Here is a 16,398-nt window from a genome sequence, read left to right as displayed (position 1 = left end):
GAGTGGATGGGTCAAATGTGAGTAACAAATTGTAAAGCGCTTTGGATAAATGTGCTATATAAATGCACCATTTACAGTGCTTGCTTGAGCATCTCTGCTGTGTTTTTATTACTGTATTTCCCGTGTTGATGATAACGTTTGTAACGGACATGGAAACGACACCAAATGTAACATGTGTCCTGCCTGTGTTCCCTCTCCAGGGGCCCTGACTGCTGAGCGACACTGTCCCCCGCGGTCCCAGAGAAAGATCACCCCCCTCCCCCCCGGCAGGCTGGCCCCCACCCTCCTGCCTCCATGTATCCTGAATCTACCACCGACTCACCTGCCCGCCTCTCCCTCAGACAGACTGGCTCGCCAGGGATGATCTACAGGTGGGTCCAAACTCCAAACACATCTGAACCATTGAATCCACATAAACCACTAGGGATCCCAAGCCCATCACAGCTATTTTTTATTTTATTAGAACCTCTGGAAATAAAATCATATACTCTTAAAGGACTTGAATCAGATACTCAATATTAAATGACTTGAATCAGATACTCAATATTAAATGACTTGAATCTGATACTCAATATTACATGACTTGAATCAGATTCTCAATATTAAATGACTTGAATCAGATACTCAATATTAAATTACTTGAATCAGATTCTCAATATTAAATGACTTGAATCTGATTCTCAATATTAACACGTTCTGCGCCATCCACTTATATATATATATGCGTTTGCTCGCCAAACGTTCAGTGCCAAAAAAATTTTTTTGGAAGGTTTTTCCTTTTTTTCCCGATTTTAATAATCTATTCAATATCACGGACCTGTATGTTGCCGTTAAAAGGCATACTGGAACCCGAGGGTGCAGTACCGGCCAGATCCTGCTAGGTGGCAGTATCGAGAGTGCAGTAAACCCTGTTCCAGACCGTGTGTTACATTTAAACCCCACCGGGCGGAGATTTTTTGTCCAGGGAAGCCTAGAGGTTCACTCGATCACATTGAAAACGTGTCCAGGACACTCGATGCATGAGTTGTGCCGGATTATGTCATGGACCAGATGGACACCAATACTGGAAATCGCGATCAAACAATTGGAATATTCTTTTTGGAATAGCCCCGATCAAAGGTAAGGACTATCTGACGTCAATTCCACCTTGATCCTGCAATGATTTCATATCGATCCAGCTGATCAGCGTGTGTGGTGTTCAAAACGAATGCCGTTACTGGCAATCAAAGCATCAGAAACGACCTCCCCCCCCTTTCATGCATTCATGATGAAACATAATACCTATTATATACATTTGATTTGGAAATGGTAGCGTGTCCAGGGATGAAACACCACTGTTTTTAGCAGAATTCACGTAGCGCCCTATAACTCAGCTTTTCAGGAATTAGCCCGGATCACTCTGAAATTATGCAATATTCACCACGGGATAACGCGCAAACAACATGAACAAATTTATTCTTTTTTGCATGTTCGACGGAAGATACTGACTGTCAAATGACCTTAGTATTGTCTCTATAGCTATAATATAGAATATACTGTAGATATAGCTCTACAAACAAGGTGACGCACCCCTATCTTTTAAAGCGTGGCCTAGCTAGAACGGGATAAGGATAATGGCACTGAATGAGTTAAATGACTTGAATCTGACTCAATATTAGGGGTGTAAAGGTACACGTATCCGTACCGAACCGAACAAGTTTCAGTGTGTACCGTACCGTACCGAATGGCTGTGTAGTGTACCGAACGAATACAACGGTATGTTAACCACTAACAACCGCCCACCAGGGGCTGTTTTTTTCACAATCTAATATAATTATTATTATTATAATTTTTTTTTTTTTACAAGTCGATTATTAATTTCAATATAGAATATTCGTTGACAGCCCTACAAGTACAATTAGTTACTGCACACTACATCACCCCTGAGTGGAACATGGAAAGCCAAACTTTCCCCCACTGTACCGAAAACCGTACCGAACCTCGACTTCAAAACCGAGGTACGTACCGTACCATGGTTTTTGTGTACCGTTACACCCCTACTCAATATTAAATTACTTGAATCAGATTGTCAATATTAAATTACTTGAATCAGATACTCAATATTAAATGACTTGAATCAGATTCTCAATATTAAATGACTTGAATTAGATTCTCAATATTAAATTACTTGAATCAGATACTCAATATTAAATTACTTGAATCAGATTCTCAATATTAAATTACTTTAATCATATAGGGACTCCCAGGTAGCTGGGAATGGCTTGAGAAGATCATATCACGTAATAAGAATATTTCTTTGACATTATCCCATAACATTATTATTGGCTTTTCATGTTCCATTGTGAAGCTCCTACATTGGAGACTAAGCTTTAAAGATGCAGTACAATGATGTTTTAAGTTATAAATTGCTTATTGTGGACTGTTAATGTCATGAGTATCATTTGATCATTCTGATTTCAGCTTCAGAAGTACTGTTACCCTCTCTGAGCACAGCCAACTCTCAGTAGGCTGAGGGAGCAAGGCCTTCTGTTCACTAGACACTAGATGCTTGATTGTTAAGCACCGTGTCCTTTCAGCTAGATGTGACTGATGGGCCAATCAGACATAGTGGGATTGACTGATCAGAGCAGCGAGATGTGACTGATGGGCCAATCAGAGTAACCCATGTATATTATGCAATATATCAGAGGAAGCAGATTGGCTATATGAAATGGCTTTATTTTGTTGATATCCAGGGGGATAGATATCAAAGGACTTTAGTCGTCATTTTCACAACAACAACAGTTCTAACAATTGTACATCAACATACTTTCTGTTAAATAATGCAACGAGATGGAAAAACACGCTTTTCATTGTACTGAATATCTCTTCCATCACGTCCCATCTGGTGTAATCCCACTCTATCCGCTGGACGCAACAATGAAACCTGGCATTGTACTGTAAAAGTTGGACACATTAACACAATGGGGACGAACAACGTATATATCCGTGTTTCGATTCCACCCGTTGTGGACAGAAGCACGGATAAATCCGTGGCAAGTTGTTATTGCTTTTATTCCATTTTAATAACCTATTCAAGGTCGCCGAGCGGCAATGCAGATATACCCTACTCTTTGAATTCGAGAAGGTGCAATACCGGCCAGATCCTCTTAGGGGCGCTATCGCGATAATGCAGTGTTCCCTGTGGCCGAACGGTGGACTCTTTTTTTTTTTTACTTTCAATGGAGTTTTATGTTAGCTCGATTTTGGATCTGCAGCCTGTAGCTTGGATTACGTTTTGCATCGGAGATTTCACCATGCAATAAGGGGATTTATCATCAGCCAATGGACATATCGATATACCAGATGGCGATCGATAACGGGGAAATGCTTGGGGGGATCCCACCGGACCACGGTAAGATCTTTTTCACGTAAAGTACATCCCGATCGGGCCTTGTTTTGATAGCCATCCAGGCGTTCGGCATATGAGGCTAATGAGGCTAACGCGGTTATTGGTAATCAATAATCAGAAACGACGTCCCCCGCCCCCCCCCCTTTCATTCATACATGCGTGAGGATCGTGCCGATCATATGCAGTTTGAGTTTTAACTGGAGCGTATCTATAACCGAAATGCCATTGGATTTAACGTTATTAGCTATTAGCCCATTATCTCGGCTTCCAGGAAATATACTAGACCAAATCCGGTATAACGCTTATATTCACGGCGCTATAAAATGAGAACGTATTGATTTTTTTTTTCTTTAAACCATTTTGAAAAGACGGTTTATGGTCTCAATTCACAATGAGAATGGACAGATAGCAATACTATAAAGTAGGGATGTCCCGATCCGATCACGTGATCGGGATCGGGGCCGATCACGTGATTTTCCGAAGATCAGGACCGACAAAAAAAAAAGAAAAAAAAATATCTGCCATTTATTTCCGTTTTTTCTTTTCGTTTTTTTTTTCAACAAACATGACCATGTTCACGTCTTAAACTCATACTGAGGCCTTTGTTTTGGTTTTTAAATTGCATATCATCATTAATTTATTTATTGTCACAGAGCAGAAGACTTTTGCCAAAACAAACCAATAGTATCCAGCTGCAGAACGGGAGACCAGCCACACTCTCAGACCAAATTATTATTATTATTATTATTATTATTATTATTATTATTATTATTATTATTATTATTATTATTATTATTATTATTATTATTATTATTATTATTATTATTATTTTTTTTTTTTTCTTATCCCAATTTCTCACATTACATTCACCCTGAATGTTGATGTTATCCAGGTGAAAAGTTAACTTCATAAATCATTTGATGTATAATTAAATCAAAGGAAATGCGTTTGGGTCTGAGAGTGTGGCTGGTCTGACGTTCTGCAGCTGGATACTATTGGTTTGTTTTGGCAAAATTCTTCTGCTCTGTGTGACAATAAATAAATGAATGATGATATGCAATTTAAAACCAAAACTAAGGCCTCAGTATGAGTTTAAGACATGAACATGGTCATGTTTGTTGAATTAAAAGAAATTTTATAAAAAAATGTAAAAAAAAATTATCGGATCGGGAAATAATTATCGGTATCGGTAGATACTCAAAATCACATGATCGGGATCGGATCGGGAGCAAAAAAACGTGATCGGGACATCCCTACTATAAAGTATAGATTTAGCTCTACAAACAGCCCCACGTCTGTTTACATTTCACGCTCCTCTTGAGATGAATTAGACTCATCCCAGTGGCCGCAAAAGTGTTAATGTCAAGATGTTGCCTTTTCGAAAACTTAAAAATCTGTTTGACCTATCGGATTCTTCTTTTCTGATACATGCACAATTGTTATCTATTATAAGTAAGAAAACTAAAGAGGGTAATACCCGGCCTCATGTCCAGGCTTGGATCAGCTTCTTGACAAGGCTGCCTTGTTCAGAGGTATGATTGTCTAGAGCTGCTCCTAATGCATATTCCATGAAATCATAACCCTTGTCTGCTGCACAGTGGGACGCAGTTTGAAGAGATCAGCTCTGAGTGCATCTAAATGTAAGATTTTGCATCATAGTACAGTATAAATACTGAACAAAGCATATATCACTCAGTCAGTTTATCAAAGATGGATGACAGATATAAGATAAGATAAGATATTCCTTTATTGATCCCCTTGGGGAAATTCAGGTATCATAGCAGCATGGGGGGAGGGGGGGGGGGTACAGGTAGTAAAAACAACAAAAGCAGTGTAAACAAATAGGTCAATATAATTTACTATCTAACAAAAAAATATTAATATTTATGCTGGCATAATTGTGGCAATAGTGGCAGGGGACAACATTTACTTCTTTGCTTACCAGCCAAGGTGGCTGGTAGGTAGAAAAAAGATGTTCTACTGGCCAAAAATTATAAATGGTGCCTGTGTCAGGAGGAGGGCCCTACTCCCCCATATAATATGGCTGACGTAGTGTCACAAGGCCATTCAAAAACCTCTTCTTGCTTCAAAAGCCTAGCTTAACTGTCCAACGATGAGATAAGATGAGATAAGATCTGATGAGATATTTCTTTCTTGATCCCCTTGGGGAAACTCTGGAATTGAGCCCGAACCACTCAATGGCTCCTAATTCTTTTACACACCAGAGACTAAGTAGCCTCCATAATTTACCAGCCAAAGAGGACATTTATAGGTCGTTGGAGCTTGGCGGGTGTTCATTTTGTTCCCTGAATAGAGGCTCACTAAGACATCTGCTGTGGGACGGCTGTTAAAACACTCTGGGCCGTAGTAATATCATTGAGGTCAGAATTTCTCCATGTTAACTAACAGTGTTAACCCCATACCATGCATAATAGGCCTAAAGCTAGATCATGTCGGAAATACTGTCAGTGGACTATGGGCTGCCTGTCAGTCAAAAGGCTCATTTTCATTAACTGGAAGGAGTGAAAACCAGAATGCTTCTCTGTGGACTCTTGGTTGAGGGAATATCTGGACCTAATGAATATGGAACGTGCAGCCAAAACTTCTGGGGGACTGGATGGGTCACTGGGACATTGTGAGAGAGGTCACTGGGACATTGTGAGAGAATATCTTGCCCGACGACAATGATTCTGTTACTAGACTGTAATATGTAACATGTAGGTAGGTGGATGTGATGCACTAGATATGGTAGATGGCTTCGCCCCCCAAACACCCCTTTGTTTGTGTCTCGTTTGTTCCGGTTTTGTGTTTGTGTTGCATTGGTTCCTTTCTAGAGATGTGTTTTTTCTTTTGTGTTGATGATAAATTCAAGAAAATATATATTGGGATTCTGTATCAGCATAATACTAAAAATGTAAAGACTTGAAGGACTAAGGATGGGCACAAAGAATGTTTGCCCTGATTGAGTACTTGCATTAATTACTCGAGTAGTGCTATTTTTAGAAGCAGCAGCAATAACGATGCACAGCAATATACCCGATGCTTAATGCGTATTATCAGTCAAAACAGCCAGTTACCATTTGTAATAATTATATTACCTCCACTTTGTCTGCAGCAGGTCCGTATTATCAATAGTCTATGAACGCTACGCAAAGTGGGCGACATGTTGTTGGCACAATTTGTAAACGCACAAACATGAATGTACGGTTATGTATATAACCATAGTTATATGAGCATAGTGATGCTCTGCGTCTACTGCAATACACTTCCATATCAGTATTAGCACTGAATACATTTTCACATGCACCTTTACATACCTCATCTGTCTGGCCACACCCCCATCCGCTCCTCTACATAAGCAGGTGTGTGGCCATACTAACAGCTCCTTCCCAAGTATTTCACCACAAAGGCAAGACCACAGGGTCCTCAGTGAGTCCGACGCAGAGCGTCACTATGCTCATATAACTATGGTTATATACATAACCGCACGTTATATTATCGCATAGCTCCGCTCTGCGTCTACTGCAATACAGGAGCTGAGCAGAGCGGAAGCTCGACAACTGTACCCGCTGGGGCCCCCCACAACCATCAGAACCGGGGAGGACCCGAGCCCCCGGACCCCCCTAGCGGAGGACGGGAGGGTATCGGATCCGACTGTGCGAAGAGGAGTTTAGCAACTCAAACGCACAGGGTGAGCAGACCGTGGGACTCACCCACGACTACACAAACGCGCAACCCACATGCCACTAGGGAACGAACGGAAAGGAACAAAACCCCTGTTACAACCCCTAATATCACGGGGTCAAGAGCAAAAGCCCAACCCTGTGGCAAGGCTGTAGCAGCGTAGAGCGAAGGAGGACCCAGACCCAGGAAGGGACTGGACCCCCCCGGAAAAGGGGGCCTGGAGAGGCCAACGACGCTGCAGCATCGAGACCCCACCAGGCGGTCACTAGTGACACCACCCCCCACATCGCCAGCGTATTCGGACAGGGCCCATCCAAGAGCAGGCCCTTCCCCCCTACAGCACGCCGTCCCGAAGCACTCAAGAGGCTACACCCACAGCCGGAGCAGGCAGCGCACCGGGGAGACGACCCCCAAAAGAGGTCGATCCCTCAATCCAGACAACAGGCCACTCGACCTGAGCCTGGAGCACTGCGGACTAGACAGGCGCCAAAGGGGTCTGCTGAAACAGCACCCCGGCGGAAGGGGCGTATGCTGGCATGTTGTGCACCATGTCGCAGCCTCCACAAAAAAATCCTCGACTCTCTAGAGGGGCCGAGGCAGAGAAGGCTGATATGATTGGCAGACGTCATGAAAGGTGCGGGGGCACACTCACAGGTAGACGAGGGCCAAACCCGGCCTACCCCGAGAGTTGACTCTGCTACCAACACACCAGGGAACCAACCACCCCTTGGTTCTAACATGGGGCGGTTGTTCCTATAACCCCCCAAGAAAAAACTCCAAAACACAACTGCGGTTATACACTGGCTATACCGCAGTACAAGTGTTTCAGTTTTCAAGAAGGGGTTAACCCAGGCCAACGGGTCGACGAAAACTATTTCGAACCCGGGCCCGGCGGACCGGGACGTACACAGGGATGTCAGAGGAGTTCTACAAGAACCACCTCAACAGCCCCCTCACAGCCCTGCCTAAGCAGGAGAAGAGAGGGGCGAAAAAGAATGGAGAAGGACCAGGCTCCTTCAGCACAGCGCAAGGTACAACACAACATGGACCAAGCAACAGTGAGGGGTAACACGTAGTAACATAACCACGAACAACTCCATAACGTCAAACCCTGGAACGCCCGGGCCGACCCGGCATTTCCCCCCCCGAAAAAAGCGCAAGTCCCTCAGGGTACCAGAACAGCAGATCTGCGCCCCGGCGGACAACGGGTTAACGTGGTCCCGTGCCCTAATCACTCCGCCATCCCCAGTCCCAGGAGGGGGGTAGGTACGCGTGTCGATCCAAAACATTATAGAGGGCGCCACCCAGACGGTCCCCTTCGTACCGCGCCCGGTGGCCCACCCCAAGGGCGTGAGACCCCTCTACCAATGCTTTGATCTATTCTGTTAACATCCCCCAGATATGAACGAGAATTCATCGAGACAAGCCTAGTACACTGGCGCTCGGAAGAGACAAACTCCATCCCAGTTGCCCCATAAAAACGCCATTTCAATGATGAGCAACCAAGGCGCGCAAGCCCATGCATGGTTCCTATCAGAAGCACCCAGGGCCAGCACTATGTACACGTCAAGACCCAAAACATATCAATGGACATTCTAACAAGAACCCAGATACCGTTCCTCCAAGCCGCCTGGGAGAACGACAAGAAGCCGCTTTTTTCACAGAAAAAAATACGGACATGGGTCCCATACGACGCGGCTGAGGGAAAACAACACCCCGTCAACCATGCTCCATAAAAGAGGGGACGGGAAGCGACGTACCCTATGACGGGGGGAATCCCATGACTCAACAGACCATTACAGGCGAGGATTCAGGGAACTCCCTAAACAATACCCCATCAACCTGCTCCATAAAGGAGGGGACGGGGAACCCCCAGAGAGACTTCCCACGTGAGCAATAAATTGAAAAGCTTATGTAACATTGAGCCACGTGACCAAAGGCTCAAGATACATATATACCAGGGCGGTCAGGTGGCGTAACGGAGATTGCGTTCGTCACCAAACCCTGGAGCGGCTAGATTCGCCTGTTCGAATCCAGCTCACAGCTCCGGGGTTGTCACCAGCTTGGCTGGCCGTTCACACTAATACAATTGGCAGTATTAGAGGGTGGGAGAAGCTGGCGGGGTGGGTCCGGGTCGTTGTAAACAGCGACTCCTACAGTTCGGTCGGGGCGCCTGCTAAGCGCGGATAGGACTTGAGTGGGATAGTGTGATCCTTCCACACGCTACGCCCTCTCAATGAGAATCCGCGCTGCCAGGTGAAAAGAAGCGGTTGATTGGCTGGACGTGTGTCGGAGGAAGCACGTGATAGCCTCCACTCTCCCAGACCGACTGTGGGGGGTAAGTGCGCAGCGACCAGGAAGGGGATTGGGAATTGGCATAACGACTAACATTGGGATGGGAGAAAATCAGAGGAAAATGGAGGGGGAAAAAGATCAATAAAAAAAATTAAAAAAGATACATATATACCGAGCGTAGCAGAACTCTCGAGTTCCTATGCACCGCAACACCAACTTGACAATAACAGAGAACCACACATGGGGCCTGTAAAGAACTCACAGAAGTCGGCAACCAATAGAAACGCGCCCAGTGACGTATTCTATGGCGGGGGGAATCCCATGACTCAACCGACCATGACAGGCGAGGAGGCAGGGAATTCCCTACACCCTCCCTACCCCGTGACGCGCTGACCAATCAGCGCGGTAGGGCTGAATGATAGAGGGCCCAACCCCCCGACCAATCAGAAAAGAGGGAAGGAGGGGTTTATCCAGTTACCCCCTCATGATCCCAAACCCTGTATACGATAGTAAACAAGCCACGATGATACCTATGTAGCCAGCATGCTAATGAAACAGCGTATATCCTAACAGGATAAGCTAACCCAACGCACACTAGCCACAGACGACAACACGTCTGCGAACAGGGTTTATAACAAGGCCGAGGTTTATGTGTGAACACGACAGAAGATCGAGAGAGAGGGTCTATAAGACCGTGGTACAAGCTACACACACGAGTACTTCTGCAGGCCAACACTCCAGTGTTGTGGCTCAATGCCACTGTTTCAAATGTAACAGAACACACAACCCCCTCAGACAACGGTAAATCTTTACCACTATACTGTAGGAAGAAACATATTTCTTCAGGACAAGGAAAGAAAAAGCCTTTCGACAGAGTGTTAGCTACAGGCCTTGCTAAGCACATATATATGTAGCGACCAGCTAAAGACTAACAAGTCCTGTTCTCCTATCAACCCCACAACTAGGCGAGGGTTCTACACATCGTATCCCCAACATATGCAGTGAATAAACACACAGTTTGTAACAATAAATAGTCCCTCCTAGGAGGGACCTTTTATTATTGTATCAAAAAATCGGGGAAGGGAACAGGGGTAATCAAGGGGGGGGAAAGTCACTTAGTGGCGCCTGCCGCGAACAGCTTGGTGTTTGCCCCCACGGGGAGCAGGCCCGGAGGGACGGTACTGGGGTGCCTGGTCACGACGATCCCTACCGTCACCTCCGGGCATGGGTCGGCTGGCTGCGGCGGTCGAGGCACCCTCTCTCCTCCTGGCCTTCTCGGCCAAAGGTCCAGCAGTGGCGGCAGCGACGGTCGTGGGTCCCCGACGACGTGGCCTCCGTCGAACCTCACCGGCAACATCGGGTGGGGGAAAATGGGGCTGGAGCACTGCACGCTCCTCCTCCATGTCCCTGCAAGCAGCCGTCATCAGCTGCATTGCCGACCCGAAGAGCCCAGCATCGGAGAGGGGGGCCGTGAGCAAGGGAAGTCTTTTCCGCTCCGCCACCCGCGCCTGCTCCAGCCAAAGGTGGTGCTGGGTTAGAGTGGCCAGGGCGTGTACCTTCCCGGCGGCGATTGCCTGCAGCTGTATCGGGTGCAGGATGGCTCCAGCCGCCTGGGCGTGCAGGAACTGATGGTGTTCGTCCAGCACCACACCCCCGCCATCATCCCTGACATGAAGCGCGCCAGCTGCGCAATGTTGGACGTCGCAGCTAGGCTCTGAGTCGAGGCGATGAATGACTGGTCACTCCTAGCCGATTTCCCTTGGGGAACCGGCTTCCGCAACGGCTCCCACACCACCTCAGGACAAAGGAGAGACGCCATCGGGCTATCAAGCCGAGGCACCCCTACCTTCAGTCCCTCCATCAAACCCACCACCCGCGTGACTTGCACGTAGGCGGGGGTAAGGCCGGTGATGCGGGAGATTACCTGTCCCTGACGCACGTAGGCCTCCATTGAGGGGAAGAATGGGCAGACAACGCCCGTCTCCCTCACAGGACGACGTTGCCATGACCTATCAAGTCATCGGGGACAGGTGCAGGCAGTTAGCGGCTGCCGCCATGAGCTCCGGGAACAAGGCACGCAATTCCCCATGCACACCTTCCTCCACGCAGCTCGCGTCCCTCACGTACGGGAGGCTGCCACTCATTGTGGTGCCACCATCCGATGCGGTTGATAGCAGGGCATCCCGATAGCAAGTTCCCTCAAAAACCACAAAATTTCTGTTAAAACGGCGAGTTCTCGAGTACTCAATTACTCATGGCTATCCCTAATCAGGACACCCCTATAAACTACAAATGTGATGCGGCACGGCCTAGACCCCCTTGTTAAGGAGCTCATGATTATTCAGAAAACCCAAAAAATTTGCGCAATTCAGAAATGGAGATATTGGCAATTTTCAGTGGTTTGAAATGTTCTCTAGTCTATATCACCGTCTCCTTATTTGCCAAACTTAATACAACTTATAAATATGTTAATTATTGTTAGATTGTGTGCGGCTGTATAATTTCCCTCGCTGTTGAACTACAGTTCTAACTACAGCAGAGGAGCAAGTACTTTCGGTCTCGAGTGTCAGAAATTACAGCTACCAAATACATTCCGAGACAACGGACCCAGTAGGCTACTTTGTTGGCAGTGTGAAAATATGCCAAGAAACATTAATATATTTGGAACCGTTTGTGTTCAATTGTATCTGAATTGTGAGAGTGTCTTTCACTTTAAATTGAAAGTGTATCTCTCTGTCGCATAAAGGCTGGCTGGCAGTGCGCATAAGGCATATAATAAAGGCATAACTGTTATTATTGAACTTCTATTCTATTTCTATTTCTATACTACAGTGCGCTCCGCAAGTCGGACAGGCTCACGCTGCTGCTTTTGTTAAAAACCGGAGTTTTCGTAAAATAAGTCTCCTGCAATTTTTTGCTCCCCTTCGCATAATTCACTTACAGCTCGGGCTGTGGTTGTGGTAGAGACTAGGCGTGGGAATCGCCAGAGACCTCATGATACGATACTATCGCGTTACTTGCGGCACGATACGATAGTATCACGATACGCTGAAAATATTGCGATATATATATATTTTCTTTTTAGCTAAAATTTTATTTATTGCCTTTTTTCAACTGCAAAGTAAAACTTTGTCAACATGTTTTATCTAATAAAATAAAGTTAATTCTGTTCATCTCACTTCAATCAGTCAATCAATCAGTTCAATCAATGTTGTATTGCAGAACATGGTGTTTTCTCAAGCAGACAGATGTAAACACTGTAATCTGTGTTGCATGTACCTGACAAACTGAACTGTTTGTATTACAGTCATATTCCATGTGTGTGTGTGGACTACTGTACTATTACAGGTATTGAAATGAACAATGCAACTTCCTTATACAAAAAGACATTTTATTTTTATTATGAATAATTAAATATCGATACTTGGCGTCCCTGTATCTACTACGTATCGATAGGAATGTCCGATCGACTAGGAAATAGAAATATAGAATAGAAATAGATAGTTTGTTAGAGAAATTCATTTATTTTTAGAAAGGCCTTTATTATATGCCTTATGCGCACTGCTAGCCAGCCTTTATGCAACGGAGAGATACACTTTCAATTTTGATGGAGACCACATCATAATAACATGACTGCTCCCTGCAGCTCACCTGGAGAAGGTGTTAGGTGGGGGAGGGGTTAGGTAGCAAAGGCCAGTGGGTAAAGTAGTCCTGCATGCATCGTTAAGAGAACAGCTCCAACCCTTTTGAAGCTCTGTGGCTCAAAACGGGCTATTGTGTTATCATCAGTGTTGCGTTGTTATTATGGACTGAGCCGCCACGCAGGATAATGACGCCGCGCGCGCGCGGCCCCGCGCGCATGCGCATATGTTCCCTCGCGCACAATAATACACTTTGTTTGTATAGCCTTTCATACAGAAACTGCAGCTCAAAGTGCTTCACAACAGAAGAAAGACATAAGGCATAAAATGAGCACATAAAGTGCAGACATATAAAATCAGTTTTTCACATTAGGATCTAACATCCCAACAGGCAACCTTGTTTATGGTTTGATTCAGTTTTAATATAAATAATAAAAATAAAGAGAAGATTAATTAATTATCTACTCAGTCCCAAAGTGTGTGATGTAGATATGGAATGTCCCGGGTTGCTGCTGTTTGCAGAGTGTGTTGTTGTCCGGGGGTGAGTGGTGGTGGGTGGGGGGTTGAATCAAAACAGTTGTCAATTCGGAATTGACGGCTGTTTTGATTTGGCCCTTCGTTCGCCGTCGTTCACCTTTGGACGGCGGTGCACTCTGTGGGCAGCGGCAACTTGGGACGTTCCATATTTACATCACAAAGAGTCCCCTGCGTGGTTGAAGACACCAGCCTATAGCGGCTATTGTTATGATAATGCGAGGTAGCGCCGGGGCCCGGGAGGCAGGTAAACACAACGAGCCAAGTCGAGCGCAGCGCGTTCTCGCGAGCGCGTGCATGTGCGTGCACGCGCTTCTGCTCAAATCTTTAATACTCAGTGAGGTACCACACCGTGCTACCCCGTACCATGAACAACGCATGCCTGGTTATCATCTTGGTTAATAAGACATAGCTTGAAGAGTATCTGCCCAATTTGTACAAGTAATGGCTTATTTTGAAGGTATGAACCTGTACTTTTATATCATGTAAAGAATGTATTTGAAGATTGCTCAACAAGACCCTAAACTCTGTGCCTGGTCTCAAATGGTCACTTATTCAGAGGCAGTTACAGTTACATGTGTGCCCGCTTGGCAACCAGGCAAGCATACAACAAAAAAGGCAGATAGTACTTTTGAACTCAAGCGATGCAGTTGGTACACGCAGTGTAGTTCCATAAAGTCTACACCCTGCTCTCCCACTCACCGCCAAGAGGTGGCGCCAGAGATCCATGTATTAATTTCCTTCAGAAGCATCTGCTCCTGTCCTCCTTGCCTCACAGGCAACACTGAGGCCACATTTCTGCATCACTGCATCTAGATGAAACACAGACGGCAAATAGTTGTGTTATTATCAGCCAGGAAGCCAGTCACTGTTTGTCATTTTGGTGTTATTATCAAACGCTTATCCGGGTACTGTGAGATCTGGCAGTAGGATGCAATCAGGATGAGTTTGGAGGGCATATTTTTCTAATGACTTTTAAGCCCTGTGACTATCTGATTTCACCAAGTAGAGAATGAGTAACATAAACACACACTCCTACTGTATCTAAGCTCTGTGACTGTCTGATTTCACCAACCAAAGGATTAGGACCACATACTGTATCTACTGGATATCTGGATCAGCACCAGTCAGCACTGATATATTATATCCTATCCCCTCTGTCTTGGCTATTTCCTTTCACATTCAAGCTCCTATTTCAGCGTTAATGTTCTGTATAGTCTGTTGCTACTGTATGTCATCACTTAGCCCTCCTTGTCTCGTCTGCCTTTTCGGTGTTGATGGCCTCCTAGCTGTCTGTCTGTCTGTCTGCCTGTCTGCCTGGACTGTATGTCTGCATCTGTCTTTCCAGACGATAACCTCTTCCTTTTCCTTCTTTATATTAACTTAAACTCTCCTCTCTCCCCCCTTGCTGGCCTCAGCGCTCGCTATGGGAGCCCCAAACGACAGCTGCAATTCTACAGGTACCTGTCTGTCTGTGTCTGTCTGTGTCTTTCCATCTGTATGGCTGCCTGTCAGTCATTATATCTATCTTTCTGTCTTCCACTCATTCGGCCTCCTGGAGGCTTACTGTTTTTGTGATACAGTCTGTACTTGAATGGGTACATCTCTTCTGCCCAGATAACACTTAAGTCACAGCTTGATCTTGGTTGGAGTGATGATGGATTTAGTTTGAAGTTGTAGTTTTTTCAGACATGGTACCTAAGATGGCTCCTGTTGTTGTTATTATTATTCAAATATACGTAACAGAAAAGCTTTTAAATGAATGTCTACATACTTTGGATACAAACTGTTGATGAATTGAGATTTATAACACAGCTGTACCTTTGTAGTATTATCTATTATCCAGTCTTAAACTCTTTGAATAGGCCACGGCTGTTTGGAGAGTTTGATGTTGTCTTGTCTTGCTGTGTAGACACAGCAGCACCATGTTTACTGGGGTGGGGTACAGGATGTGCTACTGTACTCTACCTCAGTGTGATGTACTCTACCTCAGTGTACTCTACCTCAGTGTGGTGTACTCTACCTCAGTGTGGTGTACTCTACCTCAGTGTGGTGTACTCTACCTCAGTGTGGTGTACTCTACCTCAGTGTAGTGTACTCTACCTCAGTGTGGTGTACTCTACCTCAGTGTACTCTACCTCAGTGTGGTGTACTCTACCTCAGTGTGGTGTACTCTACCTCAGTGTAGTGTACTCTACCTCAGTGTGGTGTACTCTACCTCAGTGTGGTGTACTCTACCTCAGTGTGGTGTACTCTACCTCAGTGTGGTGTACTCTACCTCAGTGTGGTGTACTCTACCTCAGTATGGTGTACTCTACCTCAGTATGGTGTACTCTACCTCAGTGTGGTGTACTCTACCTCAGTATGGTGTACTCTACCTCAGTATGGTGTACTCTACCTCAGTATGGTGTACTCTACCTCAGTGTGGTGTACCCTACCTCAGTATGGTGTACTCTACCTCAGTGTGGTGTACTCTACCTCAGTGTGGTGTACTCTACCTCAGTGTGGTGTACTCTACCTCAGTGTGGTGTACTCTACCTCAGTGTGATGTACTCTACCTCAGTGTGGTGTACTCTACCTCAGTGTGGTGTACTCTACCTCAGTGTGGTGTACTCTACCTCAGTGTGATGTACTCTACCTCAGTGTGATGTACTCTACCTCAGTATGGTGTACTCTACCTCAGTGTGATGTACTCTACCTCAGTGTGGTGTACTCTACCTCAGTGTGGTGTACTCTACCTCAGTGTGGTGTACTCTACCTCAGTGTGGTGTACTCTACCTCAGTGTGGTGTACTCTACCTCAGTGTGGTGCACTCTACCTCAGTGTGGTGTACTCTACCTCAGTGTGGTGTAC

The 16,398-nt window shown here is 45.5% G+C and overlaps 1 protein-coding gene across 3 annotated transcripts in view; it reads left to right on the top strand.

The window, feature by feature from the left end:
- Positions 1–267: 267 nt before the first annotated feature.
- kcnab2a (potassium voltage-gated channel subfamily A regulatory beta subunit 2a) overlaps positions 268–16,398 on the top strand; it is a gene marked incomplete at its 5' end in the record, with an annotated part of 158,829 nt that continues 142,698 nt past the window's right edge. The window contains 2 exons of one of the 3 annotated variants that reach the window (XM_084316037.1): positions 295–371; positions 14,964–15,005. In XM_084316037.1, the coding sequence (XP_084172163.1) occupies positions 295–371; positions 14,964–15,005 (119 nt within the window). Of the gene's footprint in view, positions 372–14,963; positions 15,006–16,398 lie in introns of those variants that run through there. The other 2 variants (XM_084316035.1, XM_084316036.1) reach the window with 2 other exon arrangements.

This window comes from Notolepis coatsorum (assembly GCF_963971535.1).
Source record: "Notolepis coatsorum genome assembly, chromosome: 6".
Lineage (NCBI taxonomy): Eukaryota > Metazoa > Chordata > Actinopteri > Aulopiformes > Paralepididae > Notolepis > Notolepis coatsorum.
Note: the sequence above shows the minus strand (reverse complement) of the source record. Positions and strands in the feature narration are given on the sequence as shown.